At 49.3% G+C, this 21,572-nt stretch overlaps 1 protein-coding gene across 3 annotated transcripts in view; it reads right to left on the bottom strand.

Annotated features, from left to right (window-relative positions):
* Window positions 1-521: 521 nt before the first annotated feature.
* Window positions 522-21,572, bottom strand: part of sfswap (splicing factor SWAP) — a 61,235-nt gene continuing 40,184 nt past the window's right edge. For all 3 annotated transcript variants that reach the window (XM_083670360.1, XM_083670359.1, XM_083670361.1), the window contains exons 14-18: window positions 14,568-14,932; window positions 9,957-10,103; window positions 9,569-9,718; window positions 8,344-8,416; window positions 522-1,541 (exon numbers count right to left, since the gene is read on the bottom strand). In XM_083670360.1, coding sequence (XP_083526486.1) covers window positions 1,470-1,541; window positions 8,344-8,416; window positions 9,569-9,718; window positions 9,957-10,103; window positions 14,568-14,932 — 807 coding nt within the window. In that variant the 3' untranslated portion in view covers window positions 522-1,469. The remainder of the gene's footprint in view (window positions 1,542-8,343; window positions 8,417-9,568; window positions 9,719-9,956; window positions 10,104-14,567; window positions 14,933-21,572) is intronic.

Here is a 21,572-nt window from a genome sequence, read left to right on the forward strand (position 1 = left end):
TGACAGAGAAAATGGCTACTGAGCAATTCAAGTATATCTAAGTAAGCACAATTAGCACCTAAACATGGTTTAGGGATTTCAACTGCTGTACAGCAAAGGTAAGTGTAAAACAAAACAAAACAAAACAGGAAAGAAAAGTGGAATATCTTGTTAATACCCAAGCTGAAGTTTATGGGTAGGGGAGCGGAAATGTGCGGCCTTTAATGAATCAATGGTTATGGACATTATATACCGGACTCTACACACTAGTTGTCACATGACCAATATGATCAATAGCAATCAATAGCATTCTTAACCTCCAGTCCGGCCTCCACCCATTCAGTCTTTCATCCCAGCTCTTAACATATACGAGTGACATTTCTAATTAATCTATATCTGCTTAGGGGATACTGTGTGCGTATGAATTTCTGACCAATAAATCATTCTTGAGTTTAATTACATTTATCTGCCTAGGTGACCCCTGACCAGACAGTCCCTACCCACAGGCAACAGAACACTGGTGGTAAATCATAATTCAAACTTTATTGACAGTTTGTGTTAGAAAGCAGCTCCACAATACATCCTGTACAAACTTAGAAACAACATAAATTGAAGGCCACACACTGGAACTGAATGACAACAAAGAGACTGGAAAACACCCAAGCTTTAAAACTGACCTGGTTGGGTGAAGACAGAGGGAGGGAGATGAGGGGGGAGAGAGAGAGAGATGGGGGGGGGGGGGGGGGGAGAGAAAGAGAGAGAGAGAGAAATGAAAAAAAAACAAAAAAAACAATCCTTCACAGAAGGACAGCATTCAAGCCCTCTGGCAGCTGCACAATTACCGGAAACCGTAAAGAGCTCCATCATCACTTTTGGAGAAAATTTGAAATTAGTTTTTTTTTTTTTTTTTTTTTTGGTTGAAAGATGCAAGGTGTACTACTAATTATGTCTGTGCTTTGAAGCACTGTCGCTGTCTTTCCACGTGCCGAACCCAGATGTGTTGAGCTGAGGGCTGTTGGGTGACCAGTACTGTGACGCAGGGCTCATCTCCCGTCAGTTAAAACAGGCCCATATAGAAACCTGCTTCATCAACTACTCTAACCCCAGTAGAAGACATCCCTCTGTGTGTATGTGTGTGTGTGTGTGTGTGTGTCACCGTTCAGGATGTGCACAGCTGCTGCTGCTTCATGAGCTACTCAGAGATCTCTCTGTATCTGTGTGTGTGTGTGTGTGTGTTTTCTGTCTGTGTGTGTGTAGCTATCACCGTTCAGGTGATGCACATTATCAAAGTAAGATCAAAACAAACTCATACAAACATAGGAGGATAAAAGTACATCAGTTCCGGACATATTGCTCAATCCAGGCAAAAAAAACAAAAAACCCAAACGCTGCCAGCCTATTGGCCGAGGGGACTGTTGCTGGAGGATGTCGTCATGGTGACGCAGATGTGGTAAAGCCCCGCCCATTTTGAATGAGCAGGTAACACCCCTTCAGGAAGTGTTGGGTTGCGTTGTGAAGGTCTTAGAGGCAGCCAGCATGGCACGTACTTTGGCCATCAGATCCTGAGAGAGAGAGAGAGAGAGAGAGGGAGAGAGGGAGAGAGAGAGAGGGAGAGGGAGAGAGAGAGGATGAAATATGGAGAGAGAGAGAGAGAGGGGATAAGAGAGAGGGAACCAAGTGAGTGATTGTGCTATAAGAAAACAATAATGAGTAAAAAGAGGAAATATTTCTCCGTTCAGAAGATGGGTATAATCCTGAACTATTACTGATGCATGCCCAATGAAGTAGGAAGCAGGGGGCCTCCCTCCTCCTCCTCAGATTTAACACCAACACAACTCTCTCTCTCTCTCTCTCTCTCTCTCACACTCTCACTCACTCACTCTCTCACATCTTTCACCCCAGACAGCTTAACGTACAGTCATGAGAAAAAGTTAGGACACCCCCCAAAATATTAAGTTATTCTCTTAAAAATATGGACATATCAATATGTTATCTTCTTTCTAACAATGTCTATAGATAAAGGGGATGTAATTGAACAAAAAACTATGAAAATGTAACTTTGTAATCATTTATTTAACGAAAAATTAACAATAATGCCAATTCCTACTGAGGAAAAAGTTAGGACACCCTATGCCCTAATAGCTAGTATTGCCCCCCTTGGCTGAAATAACCTCAATTAGACGTTTCTTATAACTGTCTACAGGTCTCTGACATCAATTGGGAGTTTTTTTCAATTGGGAGTCAAGTTTTTCCCACTCCTCCTTGCAGAATTCTTTCAGCTGTGTGATGTTCGAGGGGTGTCTTGCATGCACAGCCAGTTTCAAATCAATCCACAGCATCTCAATAAGATTAAGATCCGGGCTTTGACTTGACCATTCCAGAACTCTCAAATTATTTTTCTTGAGCCATTCCTTGGTAGATTTACTGGAATGTTTTGGGTCATTGTCATGTTGCATGGTCCACATCTGCTTCAGCTTCAACTTTCGAACAGATGGTCTCACATTTTCCTCAAGCACCCTCTGATACAATACAAAATTCATAGTGGATTCTATGATGGTGAGCTGACCAGGCCCTGCTGCAGAAAAGCAGCCCCAAACCATGACATTTCCACCCCCATGCTTCACAGTTGGTATGAGGTTCTTGTTCTCAAATGCTGTCTTGGTTTTGCGCCAAACATGTCTACTCTTACTGTGCCCAAATAGTTCAACTTTGGATTCATCTGTCCAAAGCACATTGTTCCAGAAGTTCTGGTCTTTCTCTAGGTGTTCTCTGGCAAACTTTAGTCTTGCCCTGATGTTTTTTTTTGACAGCAGGGGTTTCCTCCTTGCACACCTCCCATGTAATGCAAACTTGTTCAGTCTCTTTCTTATGGTGGATGCATGTACTTTGACATCAATTGTGGCAAGAGATACCTGTAGGTCTCGTGATGACATTCTGGGATTGTTGGAGACTTCTTTAAGCATCTTTCGGTCAGCTCTTAGGCTGAACTTGCTTGGGCGGCCTGACCTGGCCATGTTGGTGGTGGTTTTAAATGTTCTCCACTTGTAAATTATTTTCCGGACAGTGGAATGGCCAATTTCGAATAGTTTGGAAATCTTTTTATATCCCTTCCCAGACTCATATGCATCTACAATTTTTCTTCTGAAGGCCTCAGAGAGCTCTTTTGATCTCGCCATGGTGATGCAACTCACTTCAACAATCAAGAGCAAACCAAACTAAATATCTGAGGTTTAAATAGGACAGGCTCCTCCAAAATCCTCTGTAACGCTGTTCTAATCATTTGCACCTGATGTGGTGCTCTTTATTATAATTTTAGGCATTTTAAGTGGAACTAAATGTGGGGGTGTCCTAACTTTTTCCTCACAAGAAGATTGCATTTCTATTAATTACATTTTACCAATCATTTTTTAAATAATTAGTTTCAGTTGTATTTGTTTAGTTATATTACCTCAATTTTTCAATATTGTTCAAATGAATATCAAATGTCCATATGTTTGAATATGTTGAAGAAGACAAAGGTTTTCATAGGGTGTCCTAATTTTTTCTCATGACTGTATGCTGGAGTATTTATGACCGGGACTAGAGGCCAGCCACTCTCCTCCCTCCAGCGGCAGAAGGCCTTCACTCAGGCCCTCATTAGGCCAGCAGCTCCCTGTCTGAGGCACGGCCAACCTGGACATTACCCATCAGACAGGGGAGACATTTAACCTGTCAGGGCCGGCCGCCGAATAGGCCATAGCGTGTCATAGAGGCTAGCTGCTGCTAGCTCTGGAGAGATGCTGGGAGTTATGGCCCATCGCTGCTCTTCCTCTTCCCCCTCATCCCCCTCCTCTCCCCCCCCCCCCCCCTCCTCCCCCTCTTCCAGTCTGACTAAGATATTGATCCCCAAAGTCCAATAAAGCTCCAAAAGTGTCGTAAAACAAACAAACAAGCTAGCAGGCAAGAGGCACGGACACACACACACACGCAAACGCACACAGGAGGAGCGCAGGACATCGCGTTGAAAAGGAGTGAAAAACAAAATGGAGCGATGAATAATAGAGAGAACGTCAGAGCGGAGAAGAGTCTGGACCGGAGCAGGGCTGGAGTAGTGAAGGAACACACACACACACACACACACACACACACACACACAGCTGCTGCTACATTCAGGTGAGAAACACATCTCTCCTCTCAGGAACAGACGGCTCCTTTCTCACTCTGGGTACAGATGAGAGAAGGGGGTGGGCGTGGGGGTGGGAAAGAGATGGAGATGAAACGTGTCAGAGACCGAGTGTGTGAGGATCCGCAATATGTGTTTATATGCATGTGAGTGTGTGAGAGAGTGTTGAGTGTGTGTGAATTAAAGCAGTCAAAGTAAGATGTGTCTTACCGTCAGACTGAAATAGAATCATCACTAAATGACACCTCACAGTAAAGCCCTAACCCGATTTTTCATAGTTATTCTTGACTTTCAAAGGGTGAGTTTCATATCTAAGTTGTTTACAACATAATGACACTCGAAGACGTTAATGCTTCGCAGTCCGCCACCCCCTTATATTGTAAATAGCTGTGACAACAGTTGCACGTTCTCCAATCATATTGAGGCACTGGTTAAATGTGCCCGCCTCGACTAAACAAAGTTGCGTGCCATGTCGACAGCTAGCTAAGCTAATAGCTAACGAAAGATAGCATAAACTTCAAGTTAGTAACCAGCTGTAACACTGATTGGCTAGATGGGCTGTCAGTCAACCACCAGAGAGACACGCCTAGTCAGTCCTGAAGCAGTCTGAGCAGAGGAAAATCTATAAACGAATTGAAGCTGATTTAGTAAACTATACGTTGAAATTTTACACACAAATTCTACCACCAAGACAAGTTTCTCAGGAGTACCAGAGAGACATGAAAGGTGTGGATGAAGTGATTGGCAGGGCAGCTGTGATTTACAGCAGGCGGAGGATGAGTGGAGCATCGTCACACCTGAGAGTCTGGAGGGGCCCAGAGAGGTGATCTCTACCAGCACCGGAGGGAGGGAGGGAGGGAGGCAGGGTTAACAGTGTCTTGAGATGTGTGAGGAGGGAGAGACAGATAAGCACCAGGGAGGGAGAGATGTGTGAGAGGAGGAGGAGATAGGTCAGTTAGAGCAGGCTGGGTGAGAGAGAGAGAGAGAGAGATGGCTGGTGAGAGAGAGAGAGAGAGAGATGGCTGGGTGAGAGGGAGGGAGAGAGAGAAAGAGAGAGAGAGAGAGATGGCTGGGTGAGAGGGAGGGAGGGAGGGAGAGAGAGAGAGATGGCTGGGTGAGAGGGAGGGAGGGAGGGAGAGAGAGAGAGATGGCTGGGTGAGAGGGAGGGAGGGAGGGAGAGAGAGAGAGATGGCTGGGTGAGAGGGAGGGAGGGAGAGAGAGAGAGATGGCTGGGTGAGAGGGAGGGAGGGAGGGAGGGAGAGAGAGAGATGGCTGGGTGAGAGGGAGGGAGAGAGAGAGAGAGAGAGAGAAGGCAGAACAGAGCAGGCTATCTGTCAGTCTCTGAGGAGAACAACTGAAAGTAAGGGAGGCAGAGCTCTAGAGCTGACAGCACAGAGTCTAATTGCAGGAGAGGCAGACCAGAGAGGCAGGGACACCGACACGTCTATCAGTGTGAAGTGCAGGTGAAAGTGTGTGTGAGGGGACACAGATCGTGTGTGTGTGTGGGGTATGTGTCACGGCCGCGAGAGCTCCGTCTGGTCAGTGTGAAATAGGAAACAGCTGTTCTCTCACACTCGCACGAAACACCATCACATCACAGCTGACCCTGTACACAGAGATGAGCTTTCAGTGCGGGTCCACTGACGCCAAACCCCCCCCCCCCCCTTTTTCCCCCCGGACTCCATTCTGATTCTAATCTGGACTTCATCATTCTCCAATTCCTCCATCTCCTCTCCAGACTCTGCTCTCTATCAGTCCCTATGATGAGCTTGTCTCTCCTGCAGGGTCTCTATCCTTCAACAAGGTCACTCCATTCTGTCCCAGACATCACAAGGCAATAGTCAATTGCCCTCTGTCCATCAATTTCCACCACTGTCTAACAATGTGTCTGTCTCTGTCTACCAGTATTTGTGTGTGTGTGTGTGTCTATCTACCAATCTGTGTGTGTGTGTGTGTGCGCCCCCCCATGTACAAGACGCCCCACTGAACCCAAACTCCTGATGGCAGACTAATAACCCGCAAGGGGAATGCTGTGAGCTCGTCAAGAAACGCGGCCCACCCCGAACCATCAGTCACCCTGTCACACTCCGCAATCCGCCTCCGTAATGAAGGAAAAACAGAGTTCAACCATTCTGCCCCCCAAAAAATGCTAATTCTAATGCATAAAGAAGAAGTGACTTACATTAGGGCGTCTCTGAGTGCATCGTGAACCAAAGTCATTACGGCTGTGTGGAAGGCTTTAAAGTTCATTAAGTACCCGGGGTGGGGGGTGTTTGGGGGGGGGGGGGGGAGTAGGATGTACGCATGTCTGAGTGCAGAGCAAATGTGAAGCGTTCCATACAGCGCTCCTCTCTCATATAGGCTAGGCTACACTATGCTACGCTGGCTGCTGGGGTAATGGCCTTTTCATTTACATTTTGGGTGGCGATGACAGCTCTACTTTAACTGTCTCAGATCCTCCTCTTTCCAGAGTGCTTCCTTGTTCCTGCTGTCCTGAAAATATTTTTACATCTCTTTCTCTCTCTCTCCCTCCTTCCTTCCCTCCCACCCTCCCTCTCTCTCTCTCTTCCTTCCTCCTGCCTGGTTCGAATCAGAGGGGAACTCTGTCCTCTGCCTCCCTGCTCTCCCTGCCTGGTTCGAATCAGAGGGGAACTCTCTCCTGTGTGGTACTCTGTCAGCCTTGTCTCTCTCTCTGTCTGGGGCCAGAGCAGTCAGGACTGGTACACAACCCAGGAGGATGGGGGACACACTTTAGGGCTTGCAGTTCTAAAGGGTCCCTGTCAAAGGTCCGCGTTTCTGAAATTGGCGCGGAAAACACGAAGTGTGATCTCCGCATAAAACATAAAAAACTAAAGCTATCGGGGAAGCAGGACGGTTCCCAAGTATGGATTAATCTAAGTCAAAACACACTAAAGCTACGTGGTGACCTGGATCATTGCTAATCGGATTAGCGTTTGACTAATCTCAAACCTGACAATTTCAATCTTAATACTTTGGCACTAACTAAAGGGCTTTTTACACTGCAGTTTCTTAGCCTAGGGCTATCCTTAGTCCAGGGCCAAGACTAGCCCTGGGCTAGCTTACCCTCCATTCACTCACACACACACACACACACACACACACACACACACACACACACACACACACACACACACACACACACACACACACACACACACACTTGTTAACCCTGGGGTTAGAATTAGCCCTAGGCTAACCATACACACTTGTGTACAGAAGCCCTGGGTCAACTGAAATAACCATAGCAACATGCAAACATTTTAGCCACGCAAGTTGGCTAGCTAGCTAGCTAGCAGTGCGCCTTCCGGACGGACACCAAGTTCTAGATAAAAGAAAACTATACTTTTACCACCGTGTTTGGGAGATTTCTGGGGCTAACCCCGACAAGTAGGTGCTAACCCTGCCCCAGAGCCAGGCTAGCTGGCCCCGGGCTAAAGTCGTTGCTAGCCCACTTAATAAAGTACAAGTACAAGTGTGAACACAGCTGCTTAGCCCTGGGCTAAACGCTCTCTTAGCCTGGGGCGTTTCAGTCTTTTCAAGGGTCTGGCTTTCTTCATGCAGTAGACCTCGTGGTCTCCCAGTGCTGGTTTATATCACACTCACACACGCGCACGCGCACACACGCACACACGCGCACACACACACACACACACACACACACACACACACACACACACACACACACACACACACACATACAGCTCTCTCATTGGAGGATTGACAAATGTTATGTCAGGACTTTTTGAGGGAAGTTGATCCTCTTTCTCTCTCTCTCATGGAGATTAAAGTCCTCTCTGATCTAAACTACCTCTCCTCAGCTGTCAGCTGTGACGCACGCACACACACACAAACACACACAAAGACACACACAGAAGAAGAGCAGAGGGTAAAACACATAAACCACCAAAGCCCATGACATGAGACGTTGGGGCAGAGGTCAGCAGCTCTGACATGCAGCAGCTGAAATGGGATCAGTGTGTAGACATCTCTGGCCAACAGATACTGTCCACTGCTGCCCTGGAGGGGGGGGGGGGGGTCAAGACTGTACCTCAGACAACAATTAGCTAGTCTGAACTGGTCTGGTTTGAGGAGTACACAGAATTCTGACTAAGTACCTCCCCTGTGCCTCTCATGAAGGCAGCACATACAGTAGGAGGACAGTGTGTTACTGTTAGGAGTACCTGAGTGATTTTAGACTGCACTGAGGAGACGATGGCTGAGGACACTTGTTTATCTTTCTCCTGCGAGCCGTCCCTGTAGAGAGAGAGAGAGAGAGAGAGGAGGGGGGGGGGGGGAGAGATGGAGAAGGAGAGGGAGGGAGGCAAGTCATAAGCTGTGTATTTGAGAGGAGTACTTAGACAATATTCATGGTGGCTGCTGAGTGGTTTGTTAAGCTGGACAGAGAGGGGAGGAGAGAAGAGAAGAGAAGAGAGGAGAGGAGAGGAGAGGAGAGGAGAGAAGAGAAGAGAGAGGTTAGGGGAGAGGAGAGGAGAGGAGAGAAGAGAGAGGTTAGGGGAGAGGAGAGGAGAGGAGAGAAGAGAGAGGTTAGGGGAGAGGAGAGGAGAGGAGAGAAGAGAGAGGTTAGGGGAGAGGAGAGGAGAGGAGAGGAGAGGATGGCTCTCTCTCAAGGAGCTGGAGATTCACATGACAAAAGCAATATATAACAGCATGATAACAGCAGCAAAATATACAAATAAATAAATAAACATACAAATAATAAAAGCACTGTGCGACTTCTAAAAAAACAAAAGAAAAAAAAAACATTTTAAGCTTCTGCTATGTTTGCCCCCAATATGTCCTTAAGTTTTAATGGATATTTGGAATAAAACCAATTTGTCTCCAAAGAAACAATATTTCTCCCCCATGGTCGCCGTGGATGCGTCAGCCTGTTAGGCTGAGTGAACAGATTGCCTATCCAACATCAAAAGCGGCCGATTCGTTTGCCACAGCAGCTTTCATGTCCCATTCAACAGGCAGTCATTCATAGCCTAGCTGCTGCATGCGTGGCAACATGCTACCTAGATGACAGGTCATAGCGTGAATATGACTGCAAAAAAACCATGCGAGTTAACTCACTAACTGCCAAAGAATTCCGGAACACTCACCACCTAGAGTGCTAAGTGTTTTATGTGGTATTTACCTAGCAGCAGTACTTTGATTGGCTACAAAATGAAACATCATAATTTATGCATTTTTGGTGAATAAAATCAATAAATAAATTCACCGTTGGCACTCTAGAATGTTGACCATATGGGCGACTTTATGCTGAGGTGTGTTACGTGGAGAGGAGGGTGGGGTGGCGGGGGCTGGGGTGTGTTACCTGGAGAGAGGGGGGGGGTGTGGCTGGGGACTGGGTTGTGTTACCTGGAGGAGGGGCTGGAGGTGGGGGAGAGGCTGGGGTGTTACCTGGAGGGGGGGCTGGAGGTGGGGGAGAGGCTGGGGGACTTCTTGCCGCTGGTTCTGCCAGGGGAGGAGGAGGGGGAGCAGGAGGAGCCTTTGGTCTGAAGAGGGGGGGGTGCTTTACAACTCTTCCTCTTCTTCTTCTCTTTAGGTGACCTGGAACAGACAGACAGTCAGACAGAGAGACAGACAGACAGACTAAAACCCTTTCAGAGAGACAGACAGAGTAAATGGAAGGAGAAATGGATGAGAGAGAGAGAGAGAAAGAGAGAGAGAGAGAGAGAGAGAGTGGGTGCATCTCTCAGTCAGTCCCATGTTCTCTCTATGGTGAAGAAACACACGTTTGCTTCTCTCAGTCTAACCATTCCCCCCTTTCCACGGTTCCCAGCTTCACCTAGATCTGGAGTGCCTCCTGGGCATGCTGGGGCTGTTGCCAAGGCGATAGGCGCCGGGGCCATAGCGCTCACGGTCTCTCTCCTCACGCCTCCTCTCGGACGAGCGAGCCCGCCGGTCCCTCCTCCCCGGAGACTTGGAACGCGACCTGCAGAGAGAGAGAGAGAGAGAGAGAGAGAGAGAGAGAGAGAGAGAGAGAGAGAAATGAGGAGGGAGAGAGAGAGAGAGAGAGAGAGAAATGAGGAGGGAGAGAGAGAGAGTAGGAAATGAGGAGAGAGGGAGGGAGAGAGAGAAAGAGACAGAGAGATTGACTTTTAAGAGCTCTTTATTCATCAGTAATTAGTTCCATCAACAAAATGTCATATACTGTACAAATTAAAAGATACAAAAATAAATAAACACAAAATTCAACAATTTCATTCCCCAAATAAATGTCAGTCCATCACCAGCTTTGCACTGCACATTCTCACAGAACCACGTCCTTGAACCTGCCACGGTCCCCATCAGCCCAGAGAACGTACTCAACAGAAACAGAAAGAGAGAGAGAGAGAGAGAGAGAGAGAGGACACGGAGAAGGACACACATAAAAAGCTCCTCAAAAAATAAAAAAGGAATAGAGGAGGAAGACAACCAAACTCATTCAACACAGCTTGACCACCTGACCTCAGGCTCTGACCGCTCTGCCCACACCTCCATCTGCACGCCCACACACACCCTGACCTCTGCCCCCTGGACGCCCACCCTCTGCCCTGCCCCCTGGACTCAGCAGACCTGTCTGCTTGGCTGGAAGGCAGAGCACCAGGGGGATGGAGGGTTATGCTAGTACTGAGACATACAGGCTGTACTGAGACATACAGAACTGGACTACAACTCCCAGAGGAGCAGACTGTACTGAGACATACAGAACTGGACTACAACTCCCAGAGGAGCAGACTGTACTGTGACATCGACAACTGGACTACAACCCTAAGAGGAGACAGTTGGAATAGATGATTATGTCCCCTAACCTTCCCTCCCTGGTGAAATGGTGTAATGTTACGTTCTGAAGGGTGTAATGTTAAGTTCTGAAGGGCCAAATCTGTACGCCCCAGTTAATGTGAAGAGGGAAAAGGTGGGACAGAGCAGGAAGGAAAGGCCACGCTGTAAAGGTCAGTGTGTCTAAGTGTGGTTTCACTACCAGGGGTGGCAGGCGTAGTCACAGCCTGTGTGTGTGTGTGTGTGTGTGTGCGCGCATTTAAAGGCTCCATCCTCAATTTATTTTAATCTCTCCCTCTGTATGTGTGCGTGCGCGCGTGCAAGCCTGCACACGCGTTTGTGTGTGTGTGTGTGTGTGGTCGATACTCCCCACGTTACTCTGCTAGGTGTATGGTGTGTATAGAACAGCCTCATCCTTCTCTCTGATCCTGGTCCTGACAGCCATAATAGTCATGGTGATTCAGGCACCAGACAACACAGCACTACCCTGTCAAGGGCACCACCAGCACCACCGCTGAATATGAGACGGAAAACTCAACCCAGTTTATTATAGAACACTTCTGTGTATGTGCCCACAGGCAAACACTCACAGATGGGGCTAGAGCGCGCGCGTGCACACACACTCACAAATGTGCACACACATTCACAAATGTGCACACACACTCACAAACACAGACACACACACTCACACACAGAGAGAGAGAGAGATGAAAATAAATTGAATCTAATGGAGCCTTTAAAAAGTACTTTCCAGCTGAGGGCACAGTGAGTTGGAAGGAGCCCAGAGGAGCCAGAGGAGAGAGAGAGAGAGAAACAGAGGTCATCCTCTGCTGCGGGGAGGTGAGCGGAGGAGAGAAGTGACAGGAACAAAGTGAGAGAAAAAAAAAAAAAAAAAAAAAAAAGCATATTGAGGGCAATTTGAAAGCGTAGGGAAGGGGGTACAGTACTCCACACTTAAAACGCCTCAATCCGCGTAGCAGAGATGATATGATCAATGTCGTAGAGAACCTCAGTCACCAGCAGGCCTCTGTGCTGCTCTCTCCAGACCCAGAGCAGATGTCTCCACACCACCGAGATCAAACAGGTTGTGACATACAACCCCCCCCCCCAAAAAAAAAAAAAGTTCTCTTAACGCCTTGTTAGGAGAGCCAGAGGGGGAGACGTTTGGCACCTTGGGGACTCCTCCACTGGCCTAGTTGTGCCTGTCAACCTCACTGCGGCACAGCTAAATTATTGATTGGAGGAGAGGAGGAGGTTTAAGGACTATTAGAGCACAGGTCTGGGTTGTCTCAGGGTCCTATGCCCTCCTCTGAGGCGTCTCCTCTGTCACATCTAACCCTGCGTCAGCCATCCCCGCCTCATTATCCGCCCGCGTGGACGTTGTGACCCTGGGTCATCCCAGGGCCAGCGGGGGGGCTTGCTGCTCCTCTGGTACCCGTCTCAAACTGGCCCTCTGGGGGGGCAAGGGGTCCCCAATTACCCCCACCCAGGGGGTGGAGGGGGTGAAGGAGAGGTGGAGGGGGTGAAGGAGGGGTGGGAGGACAGGATTGTCGATCACAAGTGACAGTCAAAAGGGTAGAGGGGACCCGGGGCGACCCAGAGACAGGATTGAAATGACTGATGGAAGAGAGAGAGATGGAGGGAGAGGGAGAGAGAGAGAGAGAGAGAGAGAGAGAGAGTGTCTGATGGATGGAGAGGTGGAGGGACCGTTAATGGAGAGGGGAAGTGGATGATGATTTAACAAGGGGCCACCTCCCTTGTGTCACCACCCTACAGCCTGCTTCTTCATTAAAGTCAACTAAGGACTGTGTGTGTGTGTGTGTGTGTGTGAGAGAGAGAGAGCCTGTGTGTGTGTGGATCTGTCTCTGTAATGATAAAACATAAATGTCAGCAATCCTCACTGTAACTGACAACACGCAGTATGTCACCACAAGGCTGGAGGTGGAGATAGGGCATCAAACCCCAGACTGACACACACACACACACACACACACACACACACACACACACACACACACACACACACAGAGTGAGTGGCAGTTGTGACGATCCCCTCTCTCTCTCTGTCAGCTGATTTCCCTGTTGGCTGCCTATCTGGTTCAGGGAGCCAGTGTGGGCGGGGCTGGGAGGGTCATTGGCAAATGTGGTTCACCTGTGCAGGTGTGACCTACAGACTTTATATGGTGAACCCCCATTGGCCATTTTTGCTCTCTCTTCTCCCACGGGCAGGTTGGTTTCTGGTTTTGTTCCTCTTTGTTTTGTTCACATTATACAATTCCAACAACACCACACATTCCATTCAACCATGCACTACACATACCACTGATTATACCGATTTCACCTTACATTCTTATATTGTTTATCCTTTAAGTTAATAAATGTAAGACTTTGTATATATACATATTCAAAACTTGTTTATTATATTTTTTGTTTATTATATAATTCCATATGTGTTCCTTCATAGTTTTGATGTCTTCAATATCAATCTACAATGTAGAAAATAATAAAATTAAAGAAAAACCATTGAATGAGAAGGTGTGTCCAAACTTTTGACTGGTACTGTATATATACTGTATAACCCTTGATCACGTGTGGACTTTTTGTTGTGACCACTGGGCCTGGTCGTAACACAGTGCAGCTGTCTCTGCCCCCCACCCCCTGTGACCAGGAACACACTCCTCCTCCTCATCCTCATCCTCATCTCCTCTCAGCCTCACAACACTAAATCACTGGACGACCGGTTCTGTGACTGCTCATTATCAGGCATTACAGGCACCCCCAACCCCCCCCCCCCCCCCCCCCTGAATCTCAACACAGAGAAGAAGAAAAAAAAAAGAAAAAAAAGTGAATTTTGCCAAGCTTGCACATTAGTCGAACACAATCTCTGACAGCAGGCCCGGAGAGCCCCCCCCCCCACCACCACCATGCCCCTCGCCCACCCCTTCTCAATCTAAGCCTTTAATTCACGTACTGTAAGTGATTTAAAACCTCGGGCAGAAACGATTCAATCCGAAATTACATTAAGGCTTGTCAGGATGACACCATGAGGCGGCTGTAATTACAGCAACTTTCAGCCGCTGATAATGACAAATTGGCTGTGATTTACCCCCCAAAAAAGAGAGAGTAAGGGAAAGAAGGAAAAAGGGAGATCAAAAAATGTTGGAAAGCAACAGGAAAGTACTTTAGAGAGAAAGAGAGGGGAGTTGAGAGAGAGAAAGGGGGGGGAGAGAGAGAGAGAGAAATAGAGCAAACAGGTTGCAGGTGAAGCCGGTTTCTCAAGAAACTGCCAGCCAAGAAAGGCACCGTCTTCATTCCAAGATATCAGAGAAGATATTCATATTACCTACAGGTGCATATCCACTTTGCTGCTAGATAACCTGAACTAGTACTGATGTGCAAGAGTCTTAGGTCATGTACACCAGGGGAGGCTGGTGGAGGTAGAAATCGGAGGACGGGCTCATTGTAATGCAAAAGCCGTGTTTGATACCATTCCTCATTCCATTCTGTGCATTTCAATGAGCCCATCCTCCAATTTCTACATCCACCTGCCTCCCCTGGTGTGTGGAGGCAGTGAATGGTGACCTTCTTAGAGGAGGATGGATAGATGGATGGATGGACGGACGGACGGACCACTCACCTGGACCGGCGGACCGTCCTGTAGGCACTGGGGAGGGCGTGCTTGGTCTTGATGGTCTTGGACCGAGACTTGGACCGCGACCGCGACCGCTTCTTGTGTTTCTTCCTCTTCTTCTCCCTGTCCCTGTCTTTGTCTCTGTTGTTCCGCTCTCTGTCCCTCTCTCTCTCCGCCTTCCGGGAGGCAGAGGAGGATGAAGAGGAGGGCAGGACGAGGGAGGAGGACGAGGAGGAGGGGGGCTCTTTGCTCTTGAAGGGGCTTCCGTCGTGGGCTCTTTGATCTAGGGGGTACACAGGTGCGCGAGGGGCCGGCAGCGCCATGGGGGCCGCGCTGCTGGTGGAGATCGCAGGGATCTCTGGCAGCTGGGGCTAGAATAGACAGAACAAGAAAGAGAGAGAGAGAGAGGAGGAGACGGGGGGAGGGGGGGCATGTTAATGACAAACAGACACATCTGCACCTCGGGGGTCTTTTCTAGTGCGGGGAAAAAGGCAAAGGTATCGATTGCTGAAAGCCAATCAGAGGGTTTCCTTTGACAAGGCGGGGCTGCAGGGAGAGGTGCTGTGGATCGATAGGAGCAGCCACTGGATTAAGGTGATCTGGGAAGGAGGGAGACACGCCAATTCAGCCTGTGTTTACAATCAGAGATCTGTGTGTGTGTGTGTGTGTGTATGTATATGTGTGGGTTTGATGTATGTATATGTGTGCGTGTGTTTGATGTATGTATATCAGTGTGTATGTGTGTGTGTGTGGGGGGGGGGGGGGTGTGGGTGTGTGTGTTGAGAGGCGTGACCTGGGCAAAGTCAAAAGGTAGAAAAAAAACCCTGGGGGCTCTGGCCCCCTGCCTCTCTGTCCCGGGGTCATAATGACTCTGCAGTATCCTACCCCCCCAGAGGACTCTGCTGCTCATCAGAACACACTGGCCTGTTCCACAACACAATGCAGCCCTGGCTACAACCACCCTAATTGGCCTGTTACTCCACCGTCAGCACCAACGTGCCTCTAATTCCACCACTGTGTGCCTGTCGGGTTGAATAAGACCGGCTGGCTGCTGCATCCAGGTCACAGACACTCTTTACATCCATGAATCAATGTGGAGGCAGCCACAACCATAGCCACAGCCACAGCCACAGCCACAACCACAGCCATAGTCACAACCACAGCCACAACCACAGCCATAGTCACAACCACAGCCACAGCCATAGTCACAACCACAGTCACAGCCACAGCCATAGTCACAACCACAGCCACAGCCACAGCCACAGTCACAACCACAGCCATAGTCACAGCCACAGTCACAACCACAGCCATAGTCACAACCACAGTCACAGCCACAGCCATAGTCACAACCACAGCCACAGCCACAGCCACAGTCACAACCACAGCCATAGTCACAGCCACAGCCACAGCCATAGTCACAGCCACAGCCACAACCACAACCACAGCCATAGTCACAACCACAACCACAACCACAACCACAGCCACCACACTGCTACTACTCCTACTGAAGGGGAGACATTCTTATTTCACCAGGAGGAGCAAACAGGGACACTGAGGGATGAACGTCTACAGAACCACAGGGGGTTGGTAAAGATGCGGGAGTGGGCTGTGTTTGGAAGGGTGCGTAATGGTGTGTTTGTGTGTGTGTGTAGGTGTCAGTGTGTGTGCCATTGAGTATGTGTGATTGAGAAAGATGGAAAACGAGAGAGAGGGAGAGGGGGACAGAGGGAAACAGAGAGAGAGTGAGGGAGAGAGAGAGAGAGAGAGAGAGAGGGAGAGAGAGAGAGAGTGTGTGTGTGAGTGAGTGTGTGGTTTTTGCCGCAGTATCTTGTGATATGGTTCCAGCTCCAGTAGGACAGGTCACAGCAGCTCTCAGGAGCCCTGACTCAACCAGGACACAATGTCTTGTACTCTATTTAGAAACCTGTCCCAATTAAACAGAGGAACAGGGGGATGACTCCTCTCCTCACGTGTGTGGGGGGGTGATAGAGACAGCTGAAGCTCAGGCCAGGAAGAGGAAGAAGAGGGGGGAAGAAAGAAGGACGAGAAGAGGAGGAGAAGAACAAAGGGGGAGAGAAGAAGAGGGGTAGGGAGGAGGAGGAGAAAGAACAGGAGAGGGACAAATGAGGAGAACAGAGAGAGGAGGAAGAAAAGAGGAGAAAAGGAAGAGGAAATGAGGGAGAGAAGAAAGAGCAGAGGAAGAGGGAGAGGAGAGGAGAGAGAGGTGAGGGGAGGTGAGGAGAGGAGAGGAGAGGGGAGAGCAGAAGAGAGAGGGGAGGGGAGGGGAGGGGAAGGAGAGGAGAGGAGAGGAGAGGAGGAGAGGGGAGAGAGATCTGTGTTATTGTCTTTGAGGTGGAGGCTCAGGAGAGATGATGAGAGGACAGCAGAGGCTGTGATGTCAGAGGCTGTGATGTCAGAGGGAGGGAGAGATGGGATGGATAGGAGAGAGGGGAAAAATCTCTTCTAGAGTGAGTTATGACAAGGAGGGAGAGATTGAGTGTGTGAGAGAGAGGGAGAGTGGGAAAGAGAGGAGGGGGAGGAGGAGAGACTGAGAGAGATGGATAGAGAGAAAGAGGGGCACCGTCAATCATGAGAGAGAGAGAGAGAGGGACAGGCATGGAGGAGGAGAGTGAGTGAGAGATGGAGGGGGGACATTGGACAGAGGGCAAGCGAGAAGGGCGATGGTGATTTACAGTGTGTGTGTGTGTGTGTGTGTGTGTGTGTGTGTATGTGGGGGAGGGGGGGGGGGCTGGGGGGGGGGAGAGGGAGAGCAGCCAGAATCCACAACTCTCTGGTGTGGCAAACAAACTGGCCCAGGTCACCTTGTCCGTAGTGGCAGACTGTGCACCCAAAACTCTCTCACTCACTCACACACTCGCACACACACACACACACATAAATCCCCACCTGACCGCTCGCTGCAGCCCCCCCTCCACCTGCCTGTTCTGGCATTGTTTCAATACACGCACGCACGCACGCACGCACGCACGCACGCACGCACGCACGCACGCACGCACGCACGCACACCAGGTGCCAAGAACCCACATTTAATTTAACTTTAAATACCCTTTAATTAGCTCCGTCTGACATCTCAATATGTTTACCAGTGAGTGAGATGACATCTGAAGATTGTGTTCTGGCCTCATAATCAATCAGGAGCTCGCGCTGGTGACCAACTGTGACTGTTCCCAGAGGGTGGGGGGGGGGGCTGGTGGCCAACTGTGACTGCTCCCAGAGGAGGGGGCTGGTGGCCAACTGTGACTGCTCCCAGGGGGGGGGCGTGTGTGTGTGTGTGTAATGTGGTTCTGATGAGGTGACCCTGTGGGATGGGATGAGATGACACAGCATTCTGGCCACAGTGTTTCAGAACACACACACTCTAGCAGGGAAAACAAGGCAATCATGACCACTCCACACACAAGCAATGCGGCCGGGCACACACGTACACACAGCGGCTGCCTGTGTGTGTGGACAGAGTTTACAAAGTCAGGACGACCAAAACAACCAAGGTGATTCTAAGAGCACTGAAACTTCAAATGAGGTTGGTTTCTTTCCCATAACGGCAGGCGTGAGGATGTTTCTGGAGCCAATGAGCCTCTGCAATTCTGCAAAAAGTCGCAGTAATTATGTAATTATGTCCAAACAGGACAGAAACGGGAAGAGGACGTCTCTCAAGAGTTTATGGAAACTAATGAAGGACTTGGCCTGGGCTGGTCCAACCAACCCTCAGGCCAGAAGACTGCACTACCATTACATCAGCCAGAACACACACACCACTGCAACATTGCACAAGGCTCCAGATGTTTGACCATTAACACCAATAACAATCTCTCCATCCCTCCCTGTCTATCTATTCTCTACAGCTGGGAACTGTCTAACATGAGTAGGGGAGGGGGAGTGACAATCTATGATGGAGAGAGGTACTGAAAGAGAGGCTAAAGTGTCGCCCTGTAGCCCAGTGATGAGGCCTGGGGCTGGGGCCTGGGGCCTGGGGCTGGGGCCTGAGGTTGCTTGGGCTGCTGGAGGATGGAGCAGTAATCTGGCCAGGCTTTAGCTCCCAGGCAGCTTTAGGTCACTTCCCTTCTGCTCTCCCAGGATCCTATGTGAGCGCCTGATCGGGGTCGCTCCTGAAAGCCTGCCTGCCCTGTCCCTGTAAAGCCCTGTCCTGCCCAGCCCTGCCCGACCCCGTGGGTGACCCAATGAGGAAGAGAAAGAGAGAGAGGGGAGAGAGAGAGAGAGAGAGGGGGGGGGGGGAGATAGAGAGAGAGACCACTCCTTGCAGGCAGTAGAGAGAAGCACACAGTAGTCTGTTATTGCTGTACATATGGACAGTATAAATGTGACCTTGTACGTTTACGCATGAAAATAACTCCACATTCAGAGTGCCATAGCTGAGTACGCAGTAAAGAAGTCCCTGTCCCCCCCCTCTCACTACAACGCTTGAGACACAGACCTCAAACAACAACGCATTGATTCTTTAACTGCCGAGCAATCATGAAAGCCATCATAAAAATTTGGCTTGAAAGCCAATTAGAAAAGTGAATCAGACAAGCTGGTGAGAGCTTTCCCAGCTCAGACGTGCGGCACGCGATCATTAGACGTTTTATTTGAGTCTTTCTTCCGCAGAACAAAGCCGGCTGATAGGGCGCTTTTTGGTCCCGCTTGACTAGAAAACCATTAAGAACAGAACACCCCCGGTCCCTTGGGGGGCGCCAATCAAGAGACTGGGACGGTGGACCTGGCCAGGGCGGGCTGACACTTCAAATATCAATATCAGACACCTGCAGATTCCATTCAGGGAACCCTACGGGCCTGCTACGCACAAAGAACCCATTACATCGCTTCCAACAGAGAGATTGTGTGGTCGGGGGAGAGAGAGAACGAATGAAAGGAGGGAAAATCGGTGTCTGTTTTTCACGTATCCACCCTGATTTTGTGGCTAACCAGGTCCATCAGCCTGGTGGGGGTCCGGCTAGGCAGTGGCAGGGCTGAGCAGGGCCTTTACAGGACTACCTGCTGGAGAATAGGTCTCCCAGGAGGATGGGCCTCTTTGAAACAGAGCATGTCACAGACAGAGACGGAGCCCAATCAATTAGAGACTCACTGGCCTCAGAGTTCCACTTACATCACAGCAGCTCTGGAGGGAGGGGAGGGAGGGGAGGGAGTAAGGCACTCAGGGAGCAGAGAGAGAGAGAGAGGGAGAGAGGGAGACAGAGAGATAGAAATACTGTGGACATAGACACACACACACACTACCACACACGCATGCACACACACACAAAACCGTCTAGGTTAAACATAGGACTGAATAATAATAAATCTTTGATTATCACACTTGGTTTACAAAATCTAAATATATTCCCATAAACACACCTGTCTAATGGGTGATGCATCACAATTTGGAATTCAAATGGAATAAAAATAGGAAATAAATCTTTTGTTCCCGTAAACAAACTGAAAACAATTAAACAAATACAAAAAAGCCTCTGCACAAATAGAGAGCACCACACACACACCCGCACCATACACACACCCAAATATAAATACACCTGCTCCCTCACCATGTAAAAGGTGAATTCCTCACCACACACACACACACACACACACACTGAATTCCCCACCACACGTTCAAGTGTGGAGGTGAAGAAGACACAGGGACAGCCTTGAGAGATGAGTCAGACAAGGCACAGTAAAAGCTGCTATTTGGGTGTTATGTTTTTTTTCCTCTGTCCCAACAACCGTGCTTTCTGTCTCTGTCTGTCTGTCTGTCTGTCTGTGTGTCTGTCTGTCTGTCTGTCCGTCTGTCAGCCTGTCTGTCTGTCTGTCTGTCTCTGTCTGCCAGCCTGTGTCTGTCTGTCTGTGTGACAAATTGTGTCTACAGTGAGAGCACCATTTCTGCAGAGGTCACACACTCAGTGTTCTGCCTGGAACTAATCCCTGTCCAATTTATTCCATTTAGGTCAGCGAACGAGGCGGAGTGCACTCCGCAGATCTCCTGGCTGAATTTATGTATAAACTAATTAAAGTGAGCCGAGTCAGGGCCCCGTGATTGAGCGGCCCAAACAGCCTCAGTTAGCCTCGTTTCCTGCGGCCCAAACAGCCTCAGATAGCCTCGTTTCCTGCGGCCCAAACAGCCTCAGATAGCCTCGTTTCCTGCGGCCCAAACAGCCTCAGGCAGCCTCGTTTCCTGCGGCCCTATCGATCGCAAACTTATTTGGAAGTAAACTTATTTGGAACTTACCCTGGGAGGGAGGGAGAGAGGGAGGGAGGGAGAGAAAAGTCAAAAAGGCGAGTCGTAAAAACGCTAACCCAAACCAGGCGTTCTCTGCCTCCTGGTTTTAGCACGCTTTCATTAGTCCTCCATCCAATCCCAACATCAAGTCCTCAAAGCAGAAGACAATAAAACATCAAAAAAAGAGAAGAAGAGGTTGAACCCTAAGTGTTGTGTCAGGCGTCTCTGGCTATTGGTGCCTGGGGAATGACTTGACTGCCTGATCTGAACCAGATTGGGGGGGCGGGGAGTCCTAGGCCCTTTCTCAAGGGTTAGGAACTCGATTCCTCACATCCTCTCCTCTGTCCTCCACTTGCTTCCTTCTCAAAAAAGTGTGAGAAGCGAATATCGAAGAGGAGGAACCTAGATCTTCTCCTCTGACGCGAGGAATCAAGGTTCTAACCACTGAGAAAGGACCTAAGAGAGATCTGGGATTCCTGGGCTGGGCGGAGGATGGAGGATGTAGGGGTTAGGTAGGGAAGTAGACAGACAAGGTCTGTTTTAGGTAGGGAAATAGTCAGGCAAGGTCTGTTTTTTTCATTTTTTTTTATTGTAAAGCCTGTTCAATCCAAGCTAAGCTTTCAGCAGGATCTGGGCTTTGACGGGGGTAATACGTTACAAAGAGGGATATCCAGCAGACGAAGAGGGGATGAGGGGAGAACGGCACCAGTGATCCCCAGGAACAGAGCCTGTTCTCTGGGGAGGGAGAGGCAGCAGACAGCCTGGTCGTACTCTCGTCA

Source organism: Argentina silus (genome assembly GCF_951799395.1).
Source record: "Argentina silus genome assembly, chromosome: 5".
Classification (NCBI taxonomy): Eukaryota; Metazoa; Chordata; class Actinopteri; order Argentiniformes; family Argentinidae; genus Argentina; species Argentina silus.